Source organism: Argopecten irradians, chromosome 4 (assembly GCF_041381155.1).
Source record: "Argopecten irradians isolate NY chromosome 4, Ai_NY, whole genome shotgun sequence".
Classification (NCBI taxonomy): Eukaryota; Metazoa; Mollusca; class Bivalvia; order Pectinida; family Pectinidae; genus Argopecten; species Argopecten irradians.
This window is the reverse complement of record NC_091137.1, coordinates 36,719,537-36,741,745: the sequence shown is the minus strand read 5'-3', so window position 1 is coordinate 36,741,745 and position 22,209 is coordinate 36,719,537. Positions and strand designations below refer to the sequence as shown.

Sequence of the window (22,209 nt, the reverse complement as noted above, 5' to 3'; positions counted from 1 at the left end):
GAACATCATATCCTGCTAACCTCACCTTACTTTTGTAACCACACCCTCCCACATTGACCAGTTCACCATATCCTGCTTACCTCCCCTTACTTTTGTAACCACACCCTCCCACATTGACCAGTTCACCAAGTCCTGCTTACCTCCCCTTACCCTTTTAACCTCCATCTTCTACATTGACCAGTTCACCAAGTCCTGCTTACCTCCCCTTACCCTTGTTCCCACACCCTCCCACATTGACCAGTTCACCAAGTCCTGCTTACCTCCCCTTACTTTTGTAACCTCACCCTCCCTCACATTGACCAGTTTACCATGTCCATCTTACCTCCCCTTACTTTTGTAACCACCACACCCTCACACATTGACATTGGACCGTTTTTTTCGTTTATTCAGAACAAACACCACTTCGACATTTTGTAAATTGTGGACCAGTTCACCAAGTCCTGCTTACCTCCCCTTACCCTTGTTCCCACACCCTCCCACATTGACCAGTTCACCAAGTCCTGCTTACCTCCCCTTACCCTTATTACCACACCCTGAAAAGAATATGAAATCACCAGGTCCATCTTTTATTCATAAACAAACAACTAGGTCCAACCAGTCAAACCGCATAATTGAAAGTGGACCAGTTCACCAAGTCCTGCTTAGCTCCCCTTACTTTTGTAACATCATGTACTGCTTAACTCCCCTTTCTTTTGTAACCACATCTCCTACATTTACAGTTCATCATGTCCTGCTTACCTCCCCTGGCTCTTGTCTCGGATCCCCTCCAGTAGATGTTGTTCTCGCTTCACTGCTGCGTTCAACATCCGTAACTCCTCCAATTGGGCCTGTAGCGTCTCTTGCAGAAGACCCTAATAATAAAATCATATCACTGATGGTTACTGATTGACTATTTCATAGTGGATTCATGTCTTGTTAATCATACCAAAGCTGTGGATCATACCAATGTGGAGCAGACAAGTAAGATGCTTCTCTATATCCATTTTAAGTGTGTAAAATGAACATCTTTAACATTTGAATGGTCAAAAGACTTTCCATTGATGACTGACTTGTTATAATCTTATTCTAGGTTTCTTAGGAACAGTCTAGAACTTCAGATTTATTTAAGGCCAGGAACCGACTGTGGTGACCCTTTGACCCAGCAGTGGTATATGTCTAGAGTTCACCATTAAATAATTTGTGGTTGACCTTACCTGTTGACCCTCTGACCCAGCAGTGTTACGTTCTGGTGACCGATGATAATCAGGACTACTGCTGCCACCTGGTGACCAACCTTGACCTTCCAGTTTATCCTTCAGGTAGATGACTTCTTTCTCCAGTGTGTGGTATTCACGATCACTCCTTGGCATATCATTTAACTTCTGTTTCAGCTCTTTCTGTAAGGTATGAAGCAAAAGAAATGAGAGAGTTTAGTTTCAGCCTCAGCATGTGATTATTCATTTATGTTTATTGTTAAGAAAACTCCACTTCTGTAAACTTTAGGAGAATACTTACAATCTGTTCGCGTAAGTCCTCCTCTGTACGCCTGGCATTCCTCAAAGCTTCAGTTTTAACAGCCAGCTCGATCTGTAGCTCCTGGAGTTTGGCCCCAAGATCAGCATTAGATCCTGTCTGGGACTGGCGTAGCATCATCTGCAGCTTGTCAACCAGGTCTGGGCAAGGAAATGTTACATTAAAATTTTAACTCCTGGTAAGTAACTAACTCAATAGCTTTGTAGGTAAAATGTATAGTCTGTCAGATTTTAATTCTAACTGATAAGCCAAATGATGTAGTGTTACACTAATAATTTTAGAAGAGATCCTAGAGGGATCTTGGCGCCCACTAAAGAATGATCTGTGTCTGACAATGGAAAGATAAGAATCGCTAACGGACGGACAGACGACGGACCATGGAAAAAAGCGATTTGAATAGCCAACCATCTGATGATGTGGGGTAAATATACTAGAATGATGTGTATGGCACAAATGTTTTCGTTTCCAAACAAAATCAAGACAATAAAACAATAAGGGATAGATGTGCTAATTTTTAATATTTTATGATTTTTATATTTAATAATTCTTATATGCATAAAAACGGTACAAAAAGGTGTTAAAAGGACTTAAATCAGATTATAAATTGATCAACATCTTGTTTCAATAGTAAGCTACATAAATATTTTTCACTTTCCAATATATATTCAAAGTCTAGCTATTACCATGGTAATCAATTAACTCATTGACTCCTAAAGATTCATAATGAATTCTTCTATGCTTTGAATTAGAAGAGTTCAAATGTGTCAACAGGGGTGATTGAGTTAACAGTAGGGAGATAAACTTACCGTCCTTGCTCTGAAGGTCATGACGTAATTGTCCGTTAATTTTGTCCTTTTCTTGAACACTGTCCAGTAGTGTCTGAAATACAGTACACGTACAGTTGAATATAACAGATTGATGCATATCTTACTCTATCAGTATAAGATATTCAAAATTCAAAACATGTCGAAGACTTCATTATTCCGTCTACATATAAGAGAGCAAGCTCCATTTTGGGTAGGTATTCATTGTGACATCATTATTATGTGGGCGCAATTATCATTTTCTCCGAAAAATATGACAATACGCATGCAAACAGATGACATCATTATCATACCTATCCGCAAGGGAAAATAACTCTGTAATATGCAGAGATTCGATTAGATTGCTTCCATTTTAAAATGCTTTTGATACTATTAATTGATAATTTATTACATAGACAATAAATAATCCAATTTATCTTGAAAATAAAAACAAAAACACAAACAAACAAATAAATAAGTTTATTTTGGTACGCACACTGATTTTTTGTCTTTGAACAAAAACACAAACAAATAAATAAATAAGTTTATTTTGGTACGTACACTAATTGTTTTGTCTTTGAACAAAAACACAAACAAATAAATAAATAAGTTTATTTTGGTACGTACACTTATTGTTTTGTCTTTGAACAAAAACACAAACAAATAAATAAATAAGTTTATTTTGGTACGTACACTAATTGTTTTGTCTTTGTCGGAGATGACTGCTCGTAGTTTATCCAGAACATCCTGGCTCTGTTGATGTGACCAACTGGCCTGGCTGTCAGCAGACTGTCACAACAAAGTCAGAAAAAAGGTCAGAAAATCAACAAAACTACTAATGGACATGACAAAAAGAAAAGTGATAGTTTATGATAAATCTTTATTTTCCTTTAAAATTTAAAAGACAGGACAATGATGTATTCAATGTAATAAAACTTTCTGTAAGATGTACCTGTAGCTCATTTTGTTTCCTTCTTAGTTCCATTTCTGCCTTCCTCAAATCTCCAGCCATTTTGTCCATCTCTCTCTCCATGTTAGCCAGGTCTTTCTTGTGTTTGTCCCCCTCCTCGTGGAGCTCTGCCTCTCTGGCCTGCAGTTTCTTCAGTAAGCTGTTGACACGCTCAGCATTGGCTGTCAATGTCCTGTCTTTATCATCCATCATATCCTGAATGAAACAACCAGATAAAAAAGATAGAATTGTTTATTGGGATTATAGCATGTGAACAGAGAAAGTCAAAATATGAGTTATGTCCCTTTCCATGGCATCACTTGTATTCATGTTGGTCTCTTTAAGTCAGACCTACCTGTATAGTACGGTCCTTATCCTGGATAGCTTTCTTTAAATCCATCACTTCATCTGTTGTCATTGGAGCACGTTTCATGGTTTCCTAACACAGAACAAGTAGGCAAAATATTAGACAGGACCTACAAACTGATCTCAAATCTAAGAGGTTTGAAAAAACAAAATCACACTATTTACCCTACAGGATGTGTTTATCAACAAACTCATTCTGAATGAGGAGTTATGTAGTATAATAAAGTTTGTTAATGAAATATCTCACAATTTGTAAATAATGAGATGCCTCCTAACGGTTAGATTAATTTCATTGTTAAATAATCAGAAACAAGCAATACGCAATAAAAGGGAGACAACTGTTTCTACCTTGAGCAGGGCTTCCTTGTCACCAACCGAGCCTTGTAGACGACTGATGATAGCATCCTTGTCTGCTAGAGCATGTTTGTAGCTCTGTTCAGCATCCTGACCGATAATTTTATAACATCTTTATCATAATATGTTATTATATGAATATCAAATTTGATTAATTATGACATCACAAAGCCATGATTTAAAGCAAATACATTATGTAAAACTGTGCCAATAACAAATGTTTTTGGTTAATCTTGTAAAGAAAACCCAAACTTGTGCCTATAATTAATATAATGTTAATTTTTTCCCCTTAAAATAGATATAAGAAAAAATTTCAATAGGATATTCAATACATTACCAGGAATGAAATGATGAAATCATCTTCCAAAATAATGTTGAAAATATCTTTACTCACCTTTTTAACATCACACTGGTTGATAAATATTACATTTGAAAAAAAAAAGAACTAAACTAAATCAATTGGCAAATATTTTATACCTCCAATGCCCTTTCAGCAGCTTTCAGTCCATCATTTGCTTTCCTCAGGCTGTTTTCTTTCCCCTTGTTTGTCTTTTCCAAAGACTGTAAAAAATTCACAAAAATCAATAAATAAATAATTTGCGATTCAACTCATAGTGAATCAACATGATATTTAAATCACAATATATATAATCTTAATGGGAAATCATAACCAAAACTGTAATACACAAAGACTGAAGTGACAAAGACATTAATGCCGAAATAATATCAATGTGGAAAGGAGACAATAGGAATGTGATACGAGGCTGAACTCTATGAAATATTTGACAAATTATCTCACACAATGTGGACAAAGAATCTAAATTTGACCTCTGACCTTTATTAATTAAAGTAGTAACTAATTATAAATGTAGCAAACTTTGACCTCTAAGTTAAGGCTGAAGCAAGTTTGGGTAATTAAAAGTTGTAAACATGAGTAACATACATCGATGGTGTCCTCAGCAGTTACAAGCATCTTATTTGCTCTTGCGATGTCTGCCTCTTTTTCACTCAGTACCCTCCTCAATTCCTCTATCTTCTTCTCTTTGTCAGCAAGCACGATTGAATGGTCATCTAGCACCCTCTGGTTGAACAAAGACAGGGGAAATAACTCACTTAAGACCAAGAGATAACTACAGTGAGATGACAATACATAGCATGTCATAACAAGTACTGATAGTATTTGATACAAATATCCCCCAAAACAACCCTGCAGTGGTATTCCGTATAATATTGCAGAGTTAGCTCCCTTGCAGGTAGGTATCGATTGTTACGTCTTTATTTTGTGAGTGCAATTTACTTTGTTTTCTCCCAAAAGTATGATGTTACCCTCGCAAACACATGACGTCACAATCAATACCTACCCACAAGGGCAGATAACTCTGTAATATGCAAATACAGAATATTGTAGTGTTCAGTATCCCTCATAACCCCTATGTACTAATTCTCCCTTTAATCTAACATTTCAGCCCATCAATCTAATACCGAGGATGATACTACTGTCATTATTGTATACCTAATAAATTAATGAAGTCAGTACATGGAACAAAAACGAAAATCAAAGTCAATGGAATAATAACAAGTAAATTCATGTAATTTCCATCCCCCTCTTTCAGGACATATTGTAGGTAAACATTATTAAGGTTAGGTTTAACTTTGGTTGAAACTTGAAAAAATAAACTGAAGTCTTATTCGGAAGTAAGACATTAAACTTCATTACCAATTTTAAAGAAAATCGGTTAATATTTATTACAGTTATTGTACAGAAGTGGCAGAAAATGACTTTTTTTTTTATTAAATCAAAGGGCCAAAACTCTGCAAATTAAGATCTGACAAAAGTTGCGATCGAACTTGGCTAATCCCTTATAGGCATTTAACTTTGTTACCAAGTTTGAAGAAAATTGGTTAATATTTATTACAGTTATTATACGGAAGTGGCAGAAACTGACTTTTTTTTATCTAAGCAAAGGGCAATACCTCTGCTAAAAAAGGTCTGTTGAAAGTCGCAATCAAACTTGGCCGAGTCCTTAAGGCATTAAACCTTTAATTGTTACTAAGTTTGAAGAAAATTGGTTTAGATTTGGTTACACTTATTGCACGCAAATGGCAGAAAATGATGTTTTTAGTAATTCAAAGGGCCATAACTCCACTAAATAAGGTCCATCGACAGTCGCGATCTATCTTTGCCGAGCCCATAAGGCATTTTACCTTGTCACCAAGTTTGAAGAAAATCCGTTTATATTTGTTTCAGTTATTGCGCAGAAACGAAGTGTTAGACAGACGGACAAACCCAAATTAATATCCCCCATTTCGGAGAAAGCGGGGGATAAAAAACCAGAGGGCCTGTATCGCTCACCTGGTTTGTAATGCCAAGTAATGTTCTGAATACAGGTTCATTGTTTCTTTTCTGAAGGAATTTTAATATTAACCTCTAAATCCCCTATTGGGCCCCACCCCTCCCGCCCCCAGGGGGCAGAGCCAAAATTTATACAAGTTCTGTTCCCCTTCCCCCAAGGATGTTTATGGCCAAATTTGGTCACAATCCAAATAAAACTCTAGGACAAGAAGTGATTTATAGGATTTACCTCTATTTCCCCTATTGGGCCCCACCCGTCCTGCCCCCGGGGGGTCAGAGCCAAAATTTATACAAGTTCTGTTCCCCTTCCCCCAAGGATGTTTGTGGCCAAATTTAGTTACATTCCATTCAGAACTCTATGACTAGTAGCGATTTAAAGGATTTACCTCTATTTCCCCTATTGGGCCCCGCCCCTCCTGCCCCCAGAGGACCAGAGTCAAAATTTATACAAGTTCTGTTCCCCTTCCCCCAAGGATGTTTGTGGCCAAATTTGGTTACAATTCATGTAGAACTCTATGACTAGTAGCGATTTAAAGGATTTACCTCTATTTCCCCTATTGGGCCCTGCCCCTCCTACCCCCGGGGGACCAGAGCCAAAATTTATACAAGTTCTGTTCCCCTTCCCCCAAGGATGTTTGTGGCCGAATTTGGTTACAATTCATGTAGAACTCTATTACAAGTAGCGATATAAAGGATTTACCTCTATTTCCCCTATTGGGCCCCGCCCCTCCTGCCCCCAGGGGACCAGAGCCAAAATTTATACAAGTTCTGTTCCCCTTCCCCCAAGGATGTTTGTGGCCGAATTTGGTTACAATTCATGTAGAACTCTATGACTAGTAGCGATTTAAAGGATTTACCTCTATTACCCCTATTGGGCCCCGCCCCTCCTACCCCCGGGGGACCAGAGCCAAAATTTATACAAGTTCTGTTCCCCTTCCCCCAAGGATGTTTGTGGCCGAATTTGGTTACAATTCATGTAGAACTCTATGACTAGTAGCGATTTAAAGGATTTACCTCTATTTCCCCTATTGGGCCCCGCCCCTCCTGCCCCCGGGGACCAGAGCCAAAATTTATACAAGTTCTGTTCCCCTTCCCCAAAGGATGTTTGTGGCCAAATTTGGTTACATTCCATTCAGAGCTCTATGACAAGTAGCGATTTAAAGGATTTACCTCTATTACCCCTATTGGGCCCCGCCCCTCCTGCCCCCGGGGGGTCAGAGCCAAAATTTATACAAATTCTGTTTCCCTTCCCCCAAGGATGTTTGTGGCCAAATTTGGTTAACATTCCATTCAGAACTCTATGACTTGTAGCGGTTTAAAAGGATTTACCTCTATTACCCCTATTGGGCCCCGCCCCTCCTGCCCCCGGGGGGGTCAGAGCCAAAATTTATACAAGTTCTGTTTCCCTTCCCCCAAGGATGTTTGTGGCCAAATTTGGTTACATTCCATTCAGAACTCTATGACTTGTAGCGATTTAAAGGATTTACCTCTATTTCCCCTATTGGGCTCCGCCCCTCCTGCCCCCGGGGGATCAGAGCCAAAATTTATACAAGTTCTGTTCTCCTTCCCCCAAGGATGTTTGTGGCTAATTTTGGTTACAATCCATGCAGAACTCTAGGACAAGTAGCGATTTATAGGATTTACCTCTATTTCCCCTATTGGGCCCCGCCCCTCCTGCCCCAGGAGGGACAGAGCCAAAATTTATACAAGTTCTGTTTCCCCTCCCCCAAGGATGTTTGTGGCCAAATTTGGTTACAATCCATGCAGAACTCTATGACTAGTAGCGATTTAAAGGAAATGTTGATGGACGGACGGACGGACGGACGACGGACGCCGCCATGACATAAGCTCACCGGCCCTTCGGGCCAGGTGAGCTAAAAACTTTGAGTTAAAAGAGGATGCAAGTTTACTTAAAGTGTTCTTGAAAATTTATAGTGAAAATTTAATCCGGACAAGTCCTCAAATTATACAAGTTCAAAAATATGAGTTTTGGCTGTAATAAAAGCAGTGTGGAGTACATTATGCTGTATCTATCACTGACTATATCAGCACTAAGGACTATTTATAATGTTGTGGCAACAAACAAGCAAATCTAAAGGTATGAGTATAACTTACAGCCAGTGCTCGGTCACTTTCCTTCAGCTGTCTGGTCAGTTTGTCTACCATTTCATCACTGGCCACCTCCTGTATCAACACAATAATATAACCTTATCATTATCACACACATGTGATACTGATACCCTCCCCTTACATCTCTCAACAAGATACTGTGTAACATTTAAAGTGTAGGAATATTACTTTTATTATTTAGGTCATGTTATTTCATGAGTTTGAACATTCATTGTCAGCGAATGAAGCAGTCTTTACATAAATATATATGTATATGCAAATTGTTTTTCCTTTTTTCACAATATTTTCTTTCTTTTTTTTTTTGGTAGTTTCACATCAACCACAATTAGCAAAGTCGTGGAATTTATATCCCCTGCTTTCATTAATCAAAGGCCCATAACTCCCTAAAAAAACGGTCCCATGAAAGTGACAATTGAACTTTGGCTAGGCCTTGAGACATTAAACATGTTACCAAGTTTTGAGAAAATCCAGTAATATTTGCAAGAGTTATTGAACGAAAACAGACAAAAATATTATACCTCATCCATGTATTTTTGCTTCTGATTAGTCAATACAGTATCATGTGATTAAAAACAATTGTCATCGGTTATCGCTTTGCATTGATTAAAATCACCCTTGCATGACCTTCATCCGGGTAGTCTCTAGATGTAACATACTACTGTTGATGTTTCTAGAGAAGTTCCGGGTAATAGATATGGCGGCTTCAGGACGAATCATTTGCTCTGGTTTACGTAACATTTATACCAGATTAACACCTGATTAAAGGTAAACCAGCATTCATTCAATGTTATTTAGTATATCTTAATCATCACTTCATCTGTGTTTCTTGAATATAATTTGTACGGAGTTGGTCTGAAAGTTGTTGAAACTCTGGGACATGACACATGTACCTATATTTACACTTGCTAGGCTTGGTCACTATACGCTAATACTAGCCGATTTTGTTTACCATAACTGCATGGTAACATTGAACTTTGAACTTGCGTAAGGAAATGTTCTGTGCAACGTAAAAGGACTACTTTTTTTAAAAGAAACACATGGCTTTGTTTACATTTTGACGAAACATTACATGTATATTGTTGTTTTTCATAGAATTTTGGAAAAATGTAAACAATATATACATGTTTTATATTTATATATGATTCAAACAATTTTTAAATTAACAATTGTATAAAGAAACGGAAAAATATCCCGACCGGGGCGACGTGCTTTCATTTTTGTTAAAAATGATGGGTGTCAAATGTAAACATTACCTCTGTGCCTATGTTCGTCCTACGATCGAGCCTTTGGGGTGGACGGGTGTGAGACCCTCTGATAGAGGTCAGTTATAAACATATCCTCTTGTCTTTGCTCTTTGAGTATTTAATCATGTGTATTATAAAATAGCACCGCTAATAATCCACGTGTTGACAGTTCCGCGTCACCACAAATACATTGTATCCATCGAACACAAGTGAATTTGTTTCATCTATCGATGGCGATATGGATCTAAACGTAGATTATATAATCACATGGCTCCCAAGGATGTAATATCGTCAAGTCAGACGACATCTCAAACACATTGAGCTACTTGAAAATCGGTGTTTTCACAACTTCCGCAAACTAAAGTGTGTAAGCGTGCGTCAGCTTCGCCTCGCTGCACAATAACGGTCACCGAGTTCACACATGTGGCCGTGTACAAATTCTTTATGTTATTACGCTATATATTAACTTTTAGAAAAATTGAATATATATTTAAAGTTCTGATCTGATTAAATAAAATTATCTCTGAAATTTACTTTGTTTGTCATGTTTATTTTACACTAAAATATTGAACTTTTTTGTCGTCGCGGATGAATAATTCTACCTTACGTGAAGCGTCATCATTCGCTGTTCAATTGAGTAAGCTCCTCCCACTTTTGACCGAGATCTTTTATTGAATAATTACGTCACTTTCAAATGACGATTTTATTGCATAAAATATAAATAAAAAGTCGTGTGAGTGTAAATATAGGGATTGGATTTCGTTTTTATGTTAACCATGCTTGTATGGAGCAATTCCTCTAAGAATATATTCAATATGGGGCGCTAACGCGCCCCATAGAATATCATTCTTAGAGGAATTGCTCCATACAAGCATGGTTAACATAAAAAACGAAATCCAATCATATGGTAATGTTACGAGTCAATGAAAATGCGAGGAAAAGTCATTTATGTACTAAATTGTCATGTGTTCATATTGCCACGTGTCCATATTGTCGCATGTCCATATTGCCAACGTGTCCATATTGTCAAGTGTCCATATATGTCATGCGTGTCCATATTGCCATGTGTCCATATTCTCAGGTTTCCAAATTCTCGCGTGTCCTAGTACTGGACCAACAAACCTCTACCATGTAAATACACCTCAGTAAAACACATGTTAGGTATAAAGTACATTTTAACTATTGTGGTTTGTATGGTGCCAGCTATATACCAAATACAACACCAGATTATCACTACAAGGCCACAAATAATATCAAAGTTGTGTAACCTTATTAGCTTTTCACAATAAACTTACAATTTTACAAACCTATTAAAGGCACGAACATACGTCATTCGTTAATCTGTTATTTTAAATCTGGTAGCCTAATGGGTACTTATATGTAACCTGAAATCACACCTGTCTGCTGGCAAGGTTGAAGTTCAACACTCACCTGTAATCATGGTCATGACCAAATTTCATACTGTCAAAGAGTACATTTAAGTTTTACAGGTAAAACAAGCACTTATAAGCTGCTTTTACTCTGGATAATAGGATTTTGGAAACTAAGGAATTTTCACTTCTATAAAATCAGAATAAAACAAAGTAATCATAAGTATATTATCATAAGGAGTGTTTACAGATATCATCTAGAAGTATAAACATAACAGTCTAACGTTTTGTCAGAAGGATATATTTTTTTATAAGGGATACATGTTAAAGGGGAATACATTGACTATATCATACAAGTCCGTGTTCTGATTATTGAAAATATATGATATTAAATGAGTGTTCATTTCATATCAGATTTTATGAAACAAGTCCTAGTAGTTTTTATTTTACCTGATCGTGTTAAGAACAAGAGGCCCAGAGGGCCTGTATCGCTCACCTGGTTTGTAATGCCAAATAATTTTCTGAATACAGGTTCATTGTTTCTTTTCTGAAGGAATTTTAATATTAACCTCTAAATCCACTATTGGGCCCCACCCCTCCTGCCCCCTGGGGGTCAGAGCCAAAATTTATACAAGTTCTGTTCCCCTTCCACAAAGGATGTTTCTGGCCAAATTTGGTTACAATCCATGCAGAACTCTATGAGAAGTAGCGATTTAAAGGATTTACCTCTATTTCCCCTATTGGGCCCCACCTCTCCTACCCCCCAGGGGATCAGAGCCAAAATTTATACAAGTTCTGTTCCTCTTCCCCCAAGGATGTTTGTGGCCAAATTTGGTTACAATCCATGCAGAACTCTAGGACAAGTAGCGATTGATAGAATTTACCTCTATTTCCCCTATTGGGCCCCGCCCCTCCTGCCCCCTGAGGGTCAGAGCCAAAATTTAAACAAGTTCTGTTCTCCTACCCCCAAGGATGTTTGTGGCCAAATTTAGTTACAATCCATACAAAACTCTAGGACAATTAAGTAGCAATTTATAGAATTTACCTATAATTCCCCTATTGGGCCCCGCCCCTCCTGCCCCGGGGACCAGAGCCAAAATTTATACAAACTCAGTTCTTATTCTCCCAAGGATATTTCTGGCCAAATTTGGTTACATTCCATGCAGAACTCTATGACTAGTAGCGAATTGAAGGATTTACCTCTATTTCCCCTATTGGGCCCCACCCCTCCAGCCCCCGGGGGGCCAGAGCCAAAATTTATACAAGTTCTGTTCCCCTTCCCCCAAGTATGTTTGTGGCCAAATTTGGTTACAATCCATGTAGAACTCTATGACAAGTAACGATTTAAAGGATTTACCTCTATTTCCCCTATTGGGCCCCGCCCCTCCTGCCCCCGGGGGGGTCAGAGCCAAAATTTATACAAGTTCTGTTCCCCTTCCCCCAAGGATGTTTGTGGCAAAAGTTAGTTACAATCCATGTAGAACTCTATGACTAGTAGCGATTTAAAGGATTTACCTCTATTTCCCCTATTGGGCCCCGCCCCTCCTGCCCCTGGGGGGTCAGAGCCAAAATTTATACAAGTTCTGTTCCCCTTCCCCCAAGGATGTTTGTGGCCAAATTTTGTTACATTCCATTCAGAACTCTATGACAAGTAGCGATTTAAAGGATTTACCTATATTTCCCCTATTGGGCCCCGTCCCTCCTGCCCCCGGGGGGGTCAGAGCAAATATTTATACAAGTTCTGTTCCCCTTCCCATAAGGATGTTTGTGGCAAAATTTAGTTACAATCCATGTAGAACTCTATGACTAGTAGCGTTTTAAAGGATTTACCTCTATTTCCCCTATTGGGCCCCACCTCTCCTACCCCCAGGGGATCAGAGCCAAAATTTATACAAGTTCTGTTCTCCTACCCCCAAGGATGTTTGTGGCCAAATTTAGTTACAATCCATACAAAACTCTAGGACAATTAAGTAGCAATTTATAGAATTTACCTATAATTCCCCTATTGGGCCCCGCCCCTCCTGCCCCGGGGACCAGAGCCAAAATTTATACAAACTCAGTTCTTATTCTCCCAAGGATATTTCTGGCCAAATTTGGTTACATTCCATGCAGAACTCTATGACTAGTAGCGAATTGAAGGATTTACCTCTATTTCCCCTATTGGGCCCCACCCCTCCAGCCCCCGGGGGGCCAGAGCCAAAATTTATACAAGTTCTGTTCCCCTTCCCCCAAGTATGTTTGTGGCCAAATTTGGTTACAATCCATGTAGAACTCTATGACAAGTAACGATTTAAAGGATTTACCTCTATTTCCCCTATTGGGCCCCGCCCCTCCTGCCCCCGGGGGGGTCAGAGCCAAAATTTATACAAGTTCTGTTCCCCTTCCCCCAAGGATGTTTGTGGCCAAATTTTGTTACATTCCATTCAGAACTCTATGACAAGTAGCGATTTAAAGGATTTACCTATATTTCCCCTATTGGGCCCCGTCCCTCCTGCCCCCGGGGGGGTCAGAGCAAATATTTATACAAGTTCTGTTCCCCTTCCCATAAGGATGTTTGTGGCAAAATTTAGTTACAATCCATGTAGAACTCTATGACTAGTAGCGATTTAAAGGATTTACCTCTATTTCCCCTATTGGGCCCCGCCCCTCCTGCCCCCGGGGGGTCAGAGCCAAAATTTATACAAGTTCTGTTCCCTTCTCCCAAGGATGTTTGTGGCAAAATTTAGTTACAATCCATGTAGAACTCTATGACTAGTAGCGATTTAAAGGATTTACCTCTATTTCCCCTATTGGGCCCCGCCCCTCCTGCCCCCGGGGGGTCAGAGCCAAAATTTATACAAGTTCTGTTCCCCTTCCCCCAAAGATGTTTGTGGCCAAATTTTGTTACATTCCATTCAGAACTCTATAACAAGTAGCGATTTAAAGGATTTACCTATATTTCCCCTATTGGGCCCCGCCCCTCCTGCCCCCGGGGTGTCAGAGCCAAAATTTATACAAGTTCTGTTCCCCTTCCCCCAAGGATGTTTGTGGCCAAATTTGGTTACAATCCATGTAGAACTCTATGACAAGTAGCGATTTAAAGGATTTACCTATATTTCCCCTATTGGGCCCCGCCCCTCCTGCCCCCGGGGTGTCAGAGCCAAAATTTATACAAGTTCTGTTCCCCCTCCCCCAAGGATGTTTGTGGCCAAATTTGGTTACAATCCATGCAGAACTCTGTGACTAGTAGCGATTTAAAAAAATGTTGACGGACAGACGGTCGGACGGACGGACGACGGACGCCGGACGACGGACGCCGCGCCATGACATAAGCTCACCGGCCCTTTGAGACGAGTTTCATAAGACTACTAGCAAAAACAAAAATTTTAAAGAATTGTTTCATAAAATCCCATATGAAATAAACGTAAAAACTTTTATCACATAACTACAATAATCTACATTTTGGAGAATTTTTGTCAAAATGTGCTGAAAAAACCTAGCAGAGAAAGCCACATTATTTCCTGATGTCAGTACATTGTTTTTGTCATGACCTGATCAGTATGGTCAGTGAAAATTATACAGGTGACAGATGTTAACATAGTACATGGGCAAAGTCACTCAGTATACCAGGCAGTTGATGTGATAAACTTTGAATGGTACAGACCTTTGGAGTGTCAAAGATGCCCATACAAGTACGCAGCTGTTTGTCTTTGTCTCTGAGAGCGTCGTTCAGCTGTTGGATGGTGCTGTCTTTCTCATTCACTAATCTTTGTGACTCGTCCAACATGTCCTACATTAAAGAACAGACATTAACTCAAATATAGAAATCAGCTAACATCATGACTCGATATCGGCCAATTAAATTTCCGACAAGCGATATAGCCTAATATTTATGCGGGTTGAAATATTCATGATTGAGGCCATAAACGAGAAAATTCAACTATAACATTTCATGAATCAAATTTTCGTGACCATGGCGATGACCCACAAAATTGTAAAAAATATCATCCCTGCAAAAATAACCAGCCATACCACATTTAATTTAAACATATTATCAATTATTCCCAGTGTAAGAATACTAAAACTATTGCAGTACATTAACATTCATCCAGCCCTGATACAAAAATTGTAACAGCTTTTATCAAAGAAAAATATTATACACCATGCCAACAAGTAAGTTACTTGGTTCACTATTTGTATTTAATATCTCCCTATCATATTGATCTTGATATTGGTCTAAACATGTTGAACTTTATACCAGTTTTATAATTCAACTAATCCAATATTAAGAGATCAGTGTGATGAAAAGGTAGCCATTAAATGGACAGTTAGTGCCCTATTAACATAACTGTATCGCCCCTTCACTGACGTCCCTTTACAATAGATATATACTTGATGTTGTAATTAACAGCACACATCTCACCACCTCAGAGATCTGCTGTTGTCTCTTAATTATCATCTGTCGCAAATCAAATGGGTTATTGTGGTTTTCATACACATGTTCATATCACATGACTTTGTGACCTTCACCTAAGAGGAAATATATAACTTCAACTTTACAGCTGTAACCTTACAGTGACCTTGACATAGAAAGAACCTTCCAAACATCCACTTCAAAGGTGTAACCCCATAGTGACCTTAAGTGACCTTGACATAGAAAGACACTGCCAAACCTCTACTTTAAAGGTGTAACTTTACAGTGACCTTGAGATAGAAAAAACCCGCTAAACCTCCGCTTCACAGTTGTAACCTTGCAGTGACCTTGACCTAAGAAGGATTTTTTTTTAGTGTCACAAAGCACAACATTAACATATTCTGATTACTCCGATGCATATGTAGGACCTCAAGCTGTGTGTTTTTGTTAACAGGTACTGTATAGCCATGTACATTGTTAAGCCCCCCCCCCCCCAAAAAAAAATCAAAATCACACACAACTAAAAACAATCTTTAAAACTGATTTGTTCATTATGGCATTAACACCACATGTATATATAACTGTTACTATAAAACCCACTACAGGGGTATCCACATACATGTGTGAAAAAATGAGACAAAATCCAAAGCTCATTAACATTATTGTAAATTAAAGATACATGCCAAATTCTTGAACTGAAAGAATAGACATTTCACATTTGTACTAATTTGGGAACCACCGTATTTAAATTAAACATGAATGAATACCAAAGCATGGTTTAAATATTGATTTGAATGCATTATTCTACCTCATAGCAAGACCCATAAACAAAAATGAGTAATCTAAGAATGATTAAAAGAGTCTGGAAAAATCTGTGACATTAAGATTTATGGGTAAGTTTTAAATTTATTAGTAATACATTTTGACCACTGAACAATTTCAAATTGTGGAATAAACTCTATCACAAATATGACAAAACAGCATTATAAAAGTATATATATATTAGGACATTGCCATCATACTATTATATGTATTTTACAGCAAACAATGATTGCTTTAGAAGCCAAATTTTAGCATAAAGCTTCAATAGGTCTATGATATAACAGGAGTTTTGGTTGGTTAAGTGGATAGACAAAAGGTCTATGATATAACAAGAGTTTTGATTGGTTGTGTGGTTAGATTAACATCCTATCAACAGCCAGGGTCATTTGTGGATGGACTACTTTGTATTGGGAGTGTTGCATCTGAGATTTGTGTGAATGTTTTGGGACAATGTAGTATGTTTGTGTCATGACTCTTTGTAAAAGTGAAACCCTTGCCCCCTTTTTATAGTGCTAACTCACTGAATCATGCCACCACAGACACAGATCAAGCACCTCCCATCCTGTCACATTATACTGACAACAGGCAAACCAGTCATCCCATCTCCCAACCTGTCACATTATACTGACAACGAGCAAACCAGTCATCCCATCTCCCATCCTGTCACATTATACTGACAACGGGCAAACCAGTCATCCCATCTCCCATCCTGTCACATTATACTGACAACGGGCAAACCAGTCATCCCATCTCCCATCCTGTCACATTATACTGACAACGGGCAAACCAGTCATCCCATCTCCCATCCTGTCACATTATACTGACAACAGGCAAACCAGTCATCCCATCTCCCATCCTGTCACATTATACTGACAACTGGCAAACCAGTCATCCCATCTCCCATCCTGTCACATTATACTGACAACAGGCAAACCAGTCATCCCATCTCCCATCCTGTCACATTATACTGACAACTGGCAAACCAGTCATCCCATCTCCCATCCTGTCACATTATACTGACAACAGGCAAACCAGTCATCCCATCTCCCATCCTGTCACATTATACTGACAACTGGCAAACCAGTCATCCCATCTCCCATCCTGTCACATTATACTGACAACAGGCAAACCAGTCATCCCATCTCCCATCCTGTCACATTATACTGACAACAGGCAAACCAGTCATCCCATCTCCCATCCTGTCACATTATACTGACAACAGGCAAACCAGTCATCCCATCTCCCATCCTGTCACATTATACTGACAACGGGCAAACCAGCATCTCCATCCACAAACTCCCATCCCATGTCACATTATACTGACAACAGGCAAACCAGTCATCCCATCTCCCATCCTGTCACATTATACTGACAACAGGCAAACCAGTCATCCCAACTCCCATCCTGTCACATTATACTGACAACGGCAAACCAGTCATCCCATCTCCCATCCTGTCACATTATACTGACAACAGGCAAACCAGTCATCCCATCTCCCATCCTGTCACATTATACTGACAACAGGCAAACCAGTCATCCCATCTCCCATCCTGTCACATTATACTGACAACAGGCAAACCAGTCATCCCACTCCCATCCTGTCACATTATACTGACAACAGGCAAACCAGTCATCCCATCTCCCCCTGTCACATTATACTGACAACGGCAAACCAGTCATCCCATCTCCCATCCTGTCACATTATACTGACAACAGGCAAACCAGTCATCCCATCTCCCATCCTGTCACATTATACTGACAACAGGCAAACCAGTCATCCCATCTCCCATCCTGTCACATTATACTGACAACAGGCAAACCAGTCATCCCATCTCCCATCCTGTCACATTATACTGACAACAGGCAAACCAGTCATCCCATCTCCCATCCTGTCACATTATACTGACAACAGGCAAACCAGTCATCCCATCTCCCACCTGTCACATTATACTGACAACAGGCAAACCAGTCATCCCATCTCCCATCCTGTCACATTATACTGACAACAGCAAACCCAGTCATCCCATCTCCCATCCTGTCACATTATACTGACAACAGGCAAACCAGTCATCCCATCTCCCATCCTGTCACATTATACTGACAACAGGCAAACCAGTCATCCCATCTCCCATCCTGTCACATTATACTGACAACTGGCAAACCAGTCATCCCATCTCCCATCCTGTCACATTATACTGACAACAGGCAAACCAGTCATCCCATCTCCCATCCTGTCACATTATACTGACAACGGGCAAACCAGTCATCCCATCTCCCATCCTGTCACATTATACTGACAACGGGGCAAACCAGTCATCCCATCTCCCATCCTGTCACATTATACTGACAACAGGCAAACCAGTCATCCCATCTCCCATCCTGTCACATTATACTGACAACAGGCAAACCAGTCATCCCATCTCCCATCCTGTCACATTATACTGACAACGGCAAACCAGTCATCCCATCTCCCATCCTGTCACATTATACTGACAACAGGCAAACCAGTCATCCCATCTCCCATCCTGTCACATTATACTGACAACAGGCAAACCAGTCATCCCATCTCCCATCCTGTCACATTATACTGACAACAGGCAAACCAGTCATCCCATCTCCCATCCTGTCACATTATACTGACAACAGGCAAACCAGTCATCCCATCTCCCATCCTGTCACATTATACTGACAACAGGCAAACCAGTCATCCCATCTCCCATCCTGTCACATTATACTGACAACAGGCAAACCAGTCATCCCATCTCCCATCCTGTCACATTATACTGACAACAGGCAAACCAGTCATCCCATCTCCCATCCTGTCACATTATACTGACAACGGCAAACCAGTCATCCCATCTCCCATCCTGTCACATTATACTGACAACGGCAAACCAGTCATCCCATCTCCCATCCTGTCACATTATACTGACAACGGCAAACCAGTCATCCCATCTCCCATCCTGTCACATTATACTGACAACAGGCAAACCAGTCATCCCATCTCCCATCCTGTCACATTATACTGACAACAGGCAAACCAGTCATCCCATCTCCCATCCTGTCACATTATACTGACAACGAGGCAAACCAGTCATCCCATCTCCCATCCTGTCACATTATACTGACAACAGGCAAACCAGTCATCCCATCTCCCATCCTGTCACATTATACTGACAACAGGCAAACCAGTCATCCCATCTCCCATCCTGTCACATTATACTGACAACGGCAAACCAGTCATCCCATCTCCCATCCTGTCACATTATACTGACAACAGGCAAACCAGTCATCCCATCTCCCATCCTGTCACATTATACTGACAACAGGCAAACCAGTCATCCCATCTCCCATCCTGTCACATTATACTGACAACAGGCAAACCAGTCATCCCATCTCCCATCCTGTCACATTATACTGACAACTGGCAAACCAGTCATCCCATCTCCCATCCTGTCACATTATACTGACAACTGGCAAACCAGTCATCCCATCTCCCATCCTGTCACATTATACTGACAACTGGCAAACCAGTCATCCCATCTCCCATCCTGTCACATTATACTGACAACAGGCAAACCAGTCATCCCATCTCCCATCCTGTCACATTATACTGACAACGAGCAAACCAGTCATCCCATCTCCCATTCTGTCACATTATACTGACAACAGGCAAACCAGTCATCCCATCTCCCATCCTGTCACATTATACTGACAACTGGCAAACCAGTCATCCAATCTCCCAACCTGTCACATTATACTGACAACAGGCAAACCAGTCATCCCAACTCCCATCCTGTCACATTATACTGACAACGAGCAAATCAGTCATCCCATCTCCCATCCTGTCACATTATACTGACAACAGGCAAACCAGTCATCCCATCTCCCATCCTGTCACATTATACTGACAACAGGCAAACCAGTCATCCCATCTCCCATCCTGTCACATTATACTGACAACAGGCAAACCAGTCATCCCATCTCCCATCCTGTCACATTATACTGACAACGGGCAAACCAGTCATCCCATCTCCCATCCTGTCACATTATACTGACAACTGGCAAACCAGTCATCCCATCTCCCATCCTGTCACATTATACTGACAACAGGCAAACCAGTCATCCCATCTCCCATCCTGTCACATTATACTGACAACGGCAAACCAGTCATCCCATCTCCCATCCTGTCACATTATACTGACAACAGGCAAACCAGTCATCCCATCTCCATCCTGTCACATTATACTGACAACGGCAAACCAGTCATCCCATCTCCCATCCTGTCACATTATACTGACAACGGCAAACCAGTCATCCCATCTCCCATCCTGTCACATTATACTGACAACAGGCAAACCAGTCATCCCATCTCCCATCCTGTCACATTATACTGACAACAGGCAAACCAGTCATCCCATCTCCCATCCTGTCACATTATACTGACAACGGCAAACCAGTCATCCCATCTCCCATCCTGTCACATTATATGATTACTGACAACAGGCAAACCAGTCATCCCATCTCCCATCCTGTCACATTATACTGACAACAGGCAAACCAGTCATCCCCATCTCCCATCCTGTCACATTATACTGACAACGGGCAAACCAGTCATCCCATCTCCCATCCTGTCACATTATACTGACAACGGGCAAACCAGTCATCCCATCTCCCATCCTGTCACATTATACTGACAACGGCAAACCAGTCATCCCATCTCCCATCCTGTCACATTATACTGACAACGGCAAACCAGTCATCCCATCTCCATCCTGTCACATTATACTGACAACAGGCAAACCAGTCATCCCATCTCCCCATCCCTGTCACATTATACTGACAACGAGGCAAACCAGTCATCCCATCTCCCATCTGTCACATTATACTGACAACGGCAAACCAGTCATCCCACTCCCATCCTGTCACATTATACTGACAACGGCAAACCAGTCATCCCATGTCACATTATACTGACAACGGGCGAACCAGTCATCCCATCTCCCATCCTGTCACATTATACGACAACAGGCAAACCAGTCATCCCATCTCCCTTTATTCTTCATGTATGCCTGCAGACACCTTCAAACTTTATCTGGGCTACTTGGACATTATTTAGGGAGAAGACCTATGTAGGCAATGCCTGCTCTAATACCTTTTATATTTATTAATAAAATTCTTTGAAATTAATAGTCTAGTTTAAGCAATGTTAATAGACAATTGATAATAAGATGTCATAGTAAAGTATTCTTACCTTATAATGCTTCATGGGACTGCTTTGGGCTGATGAGGGATGTGACGGTACCCGGTCTTTCTTAAGCTGGTCCTGAACGACCTGTACAAAACCAAAAAATATTTTATTCAAGTTACCATACATAACTCAAGTTACTATACATATCTTGTTAAATGAAGATGCTTGAAATATAAATTGAAAGGGGTTGATTATACACAACCCAGAAAATGTCATAACTTAGCTGGGGAGGAACATTTGACCATTAAATAAATCTATATACCTGTAGCCCCTGTCCCAGTAGATCACATGTTTCTACTGTACATTATATATGATAAACTTGCCAGACTAAAAGTATATGAATTTCAATATAATGAAAATAAAGTTAATACGGAGTAAAAAGCTATTAATCTTTTCAAAGTTCCTTTTACTTGAAACTCAAAATTCATAAAACTCAAAGACCTTGTTTAACTTTCAGCCTCTAAGTCTTGTCAGTCCAGGCTAAATGTTAGATATCTTTAAACAGTAAACTGAACTTGAACTCGAAAGACTCGAGGTGAAACAATGGTCATGTTGAATTATGGTTAGGCTGCATTTCATTACCAGATCTCGGCTGAACTTCAGCATCATGAAGAACTACGGCGACTGTTAATTATTCAACAGTTAAGCTACTCCAGTACACA

At 40.0% G+C, this 22,209-nt stretch overlaps 1 protein-coding gene across 7 annotated transcripts in view; it reads right to left on the bottom strand.

Annotated features, from left to right (window-relative positions):
- LOC138321519 (myomegalin-like) overlaps positions 1 to 22,209 on the bottom strand; it is a 77,606-nt gene that overhangs the window by 24,028 nt on the left and 31,369 nt on the right. For all 7 annotated transcript variants that reach the window (XM_069265259.1, XM_069265260.1, XM_069265258.1 and 4 more), the window contains 13 exons: positions 21,551 to 21,631; positions 14,725 to 14,850; positions 8,453 to 8,521; positions 4,928 to 5,065; positions 4,462 to 4,545; positions 3,979 to 4,074; positions 3,620 to 3,703; positions 3,268 to 3,480; positions 3,009 to 3,104; positions 2,319 to 2,391; positions 1,495 to 1,652; positions 1,194 to 1,376; positions 739 to 851 (listed from right to left, as the gene is read on the bottom strand). In XM_069265259.1, the coding sequence (XP_069121360.1) occupies positions 739 to 851; positions 1,194 to 1,376; positions 1,495 to 1,652; positions 2,319 to 2,391; positions 3,009 to 3,104; positions 3,268 to 3,480; positions 3,620 to 3,703; positions 3,979 to 4,074; positions 4,462 to 4,545; positions 4,928 to 5,065; positions 8,453 to 8,521; positions 14,725 to 14,850; positions 21,551 to 21,631 (1,514 nt within the window). The remainder of the gene's footprint in view (positions 1 to 738; positions 852 to 1,193; positions 1,377 to 1,494; positions 1,653 to 2,318; positions 2,392 to 3,008; positions 3,105 to 3,267; positions 3,481 to 3,619; positions 3,704 to 3,978; positions 4,075 to 4,461; positions 4,546 to 4,927; positions 5,066 to 8,452; positions 8,522 to 14,724; positions 14,851 to 21,550; positions 21,632 to 22,209) is intronic.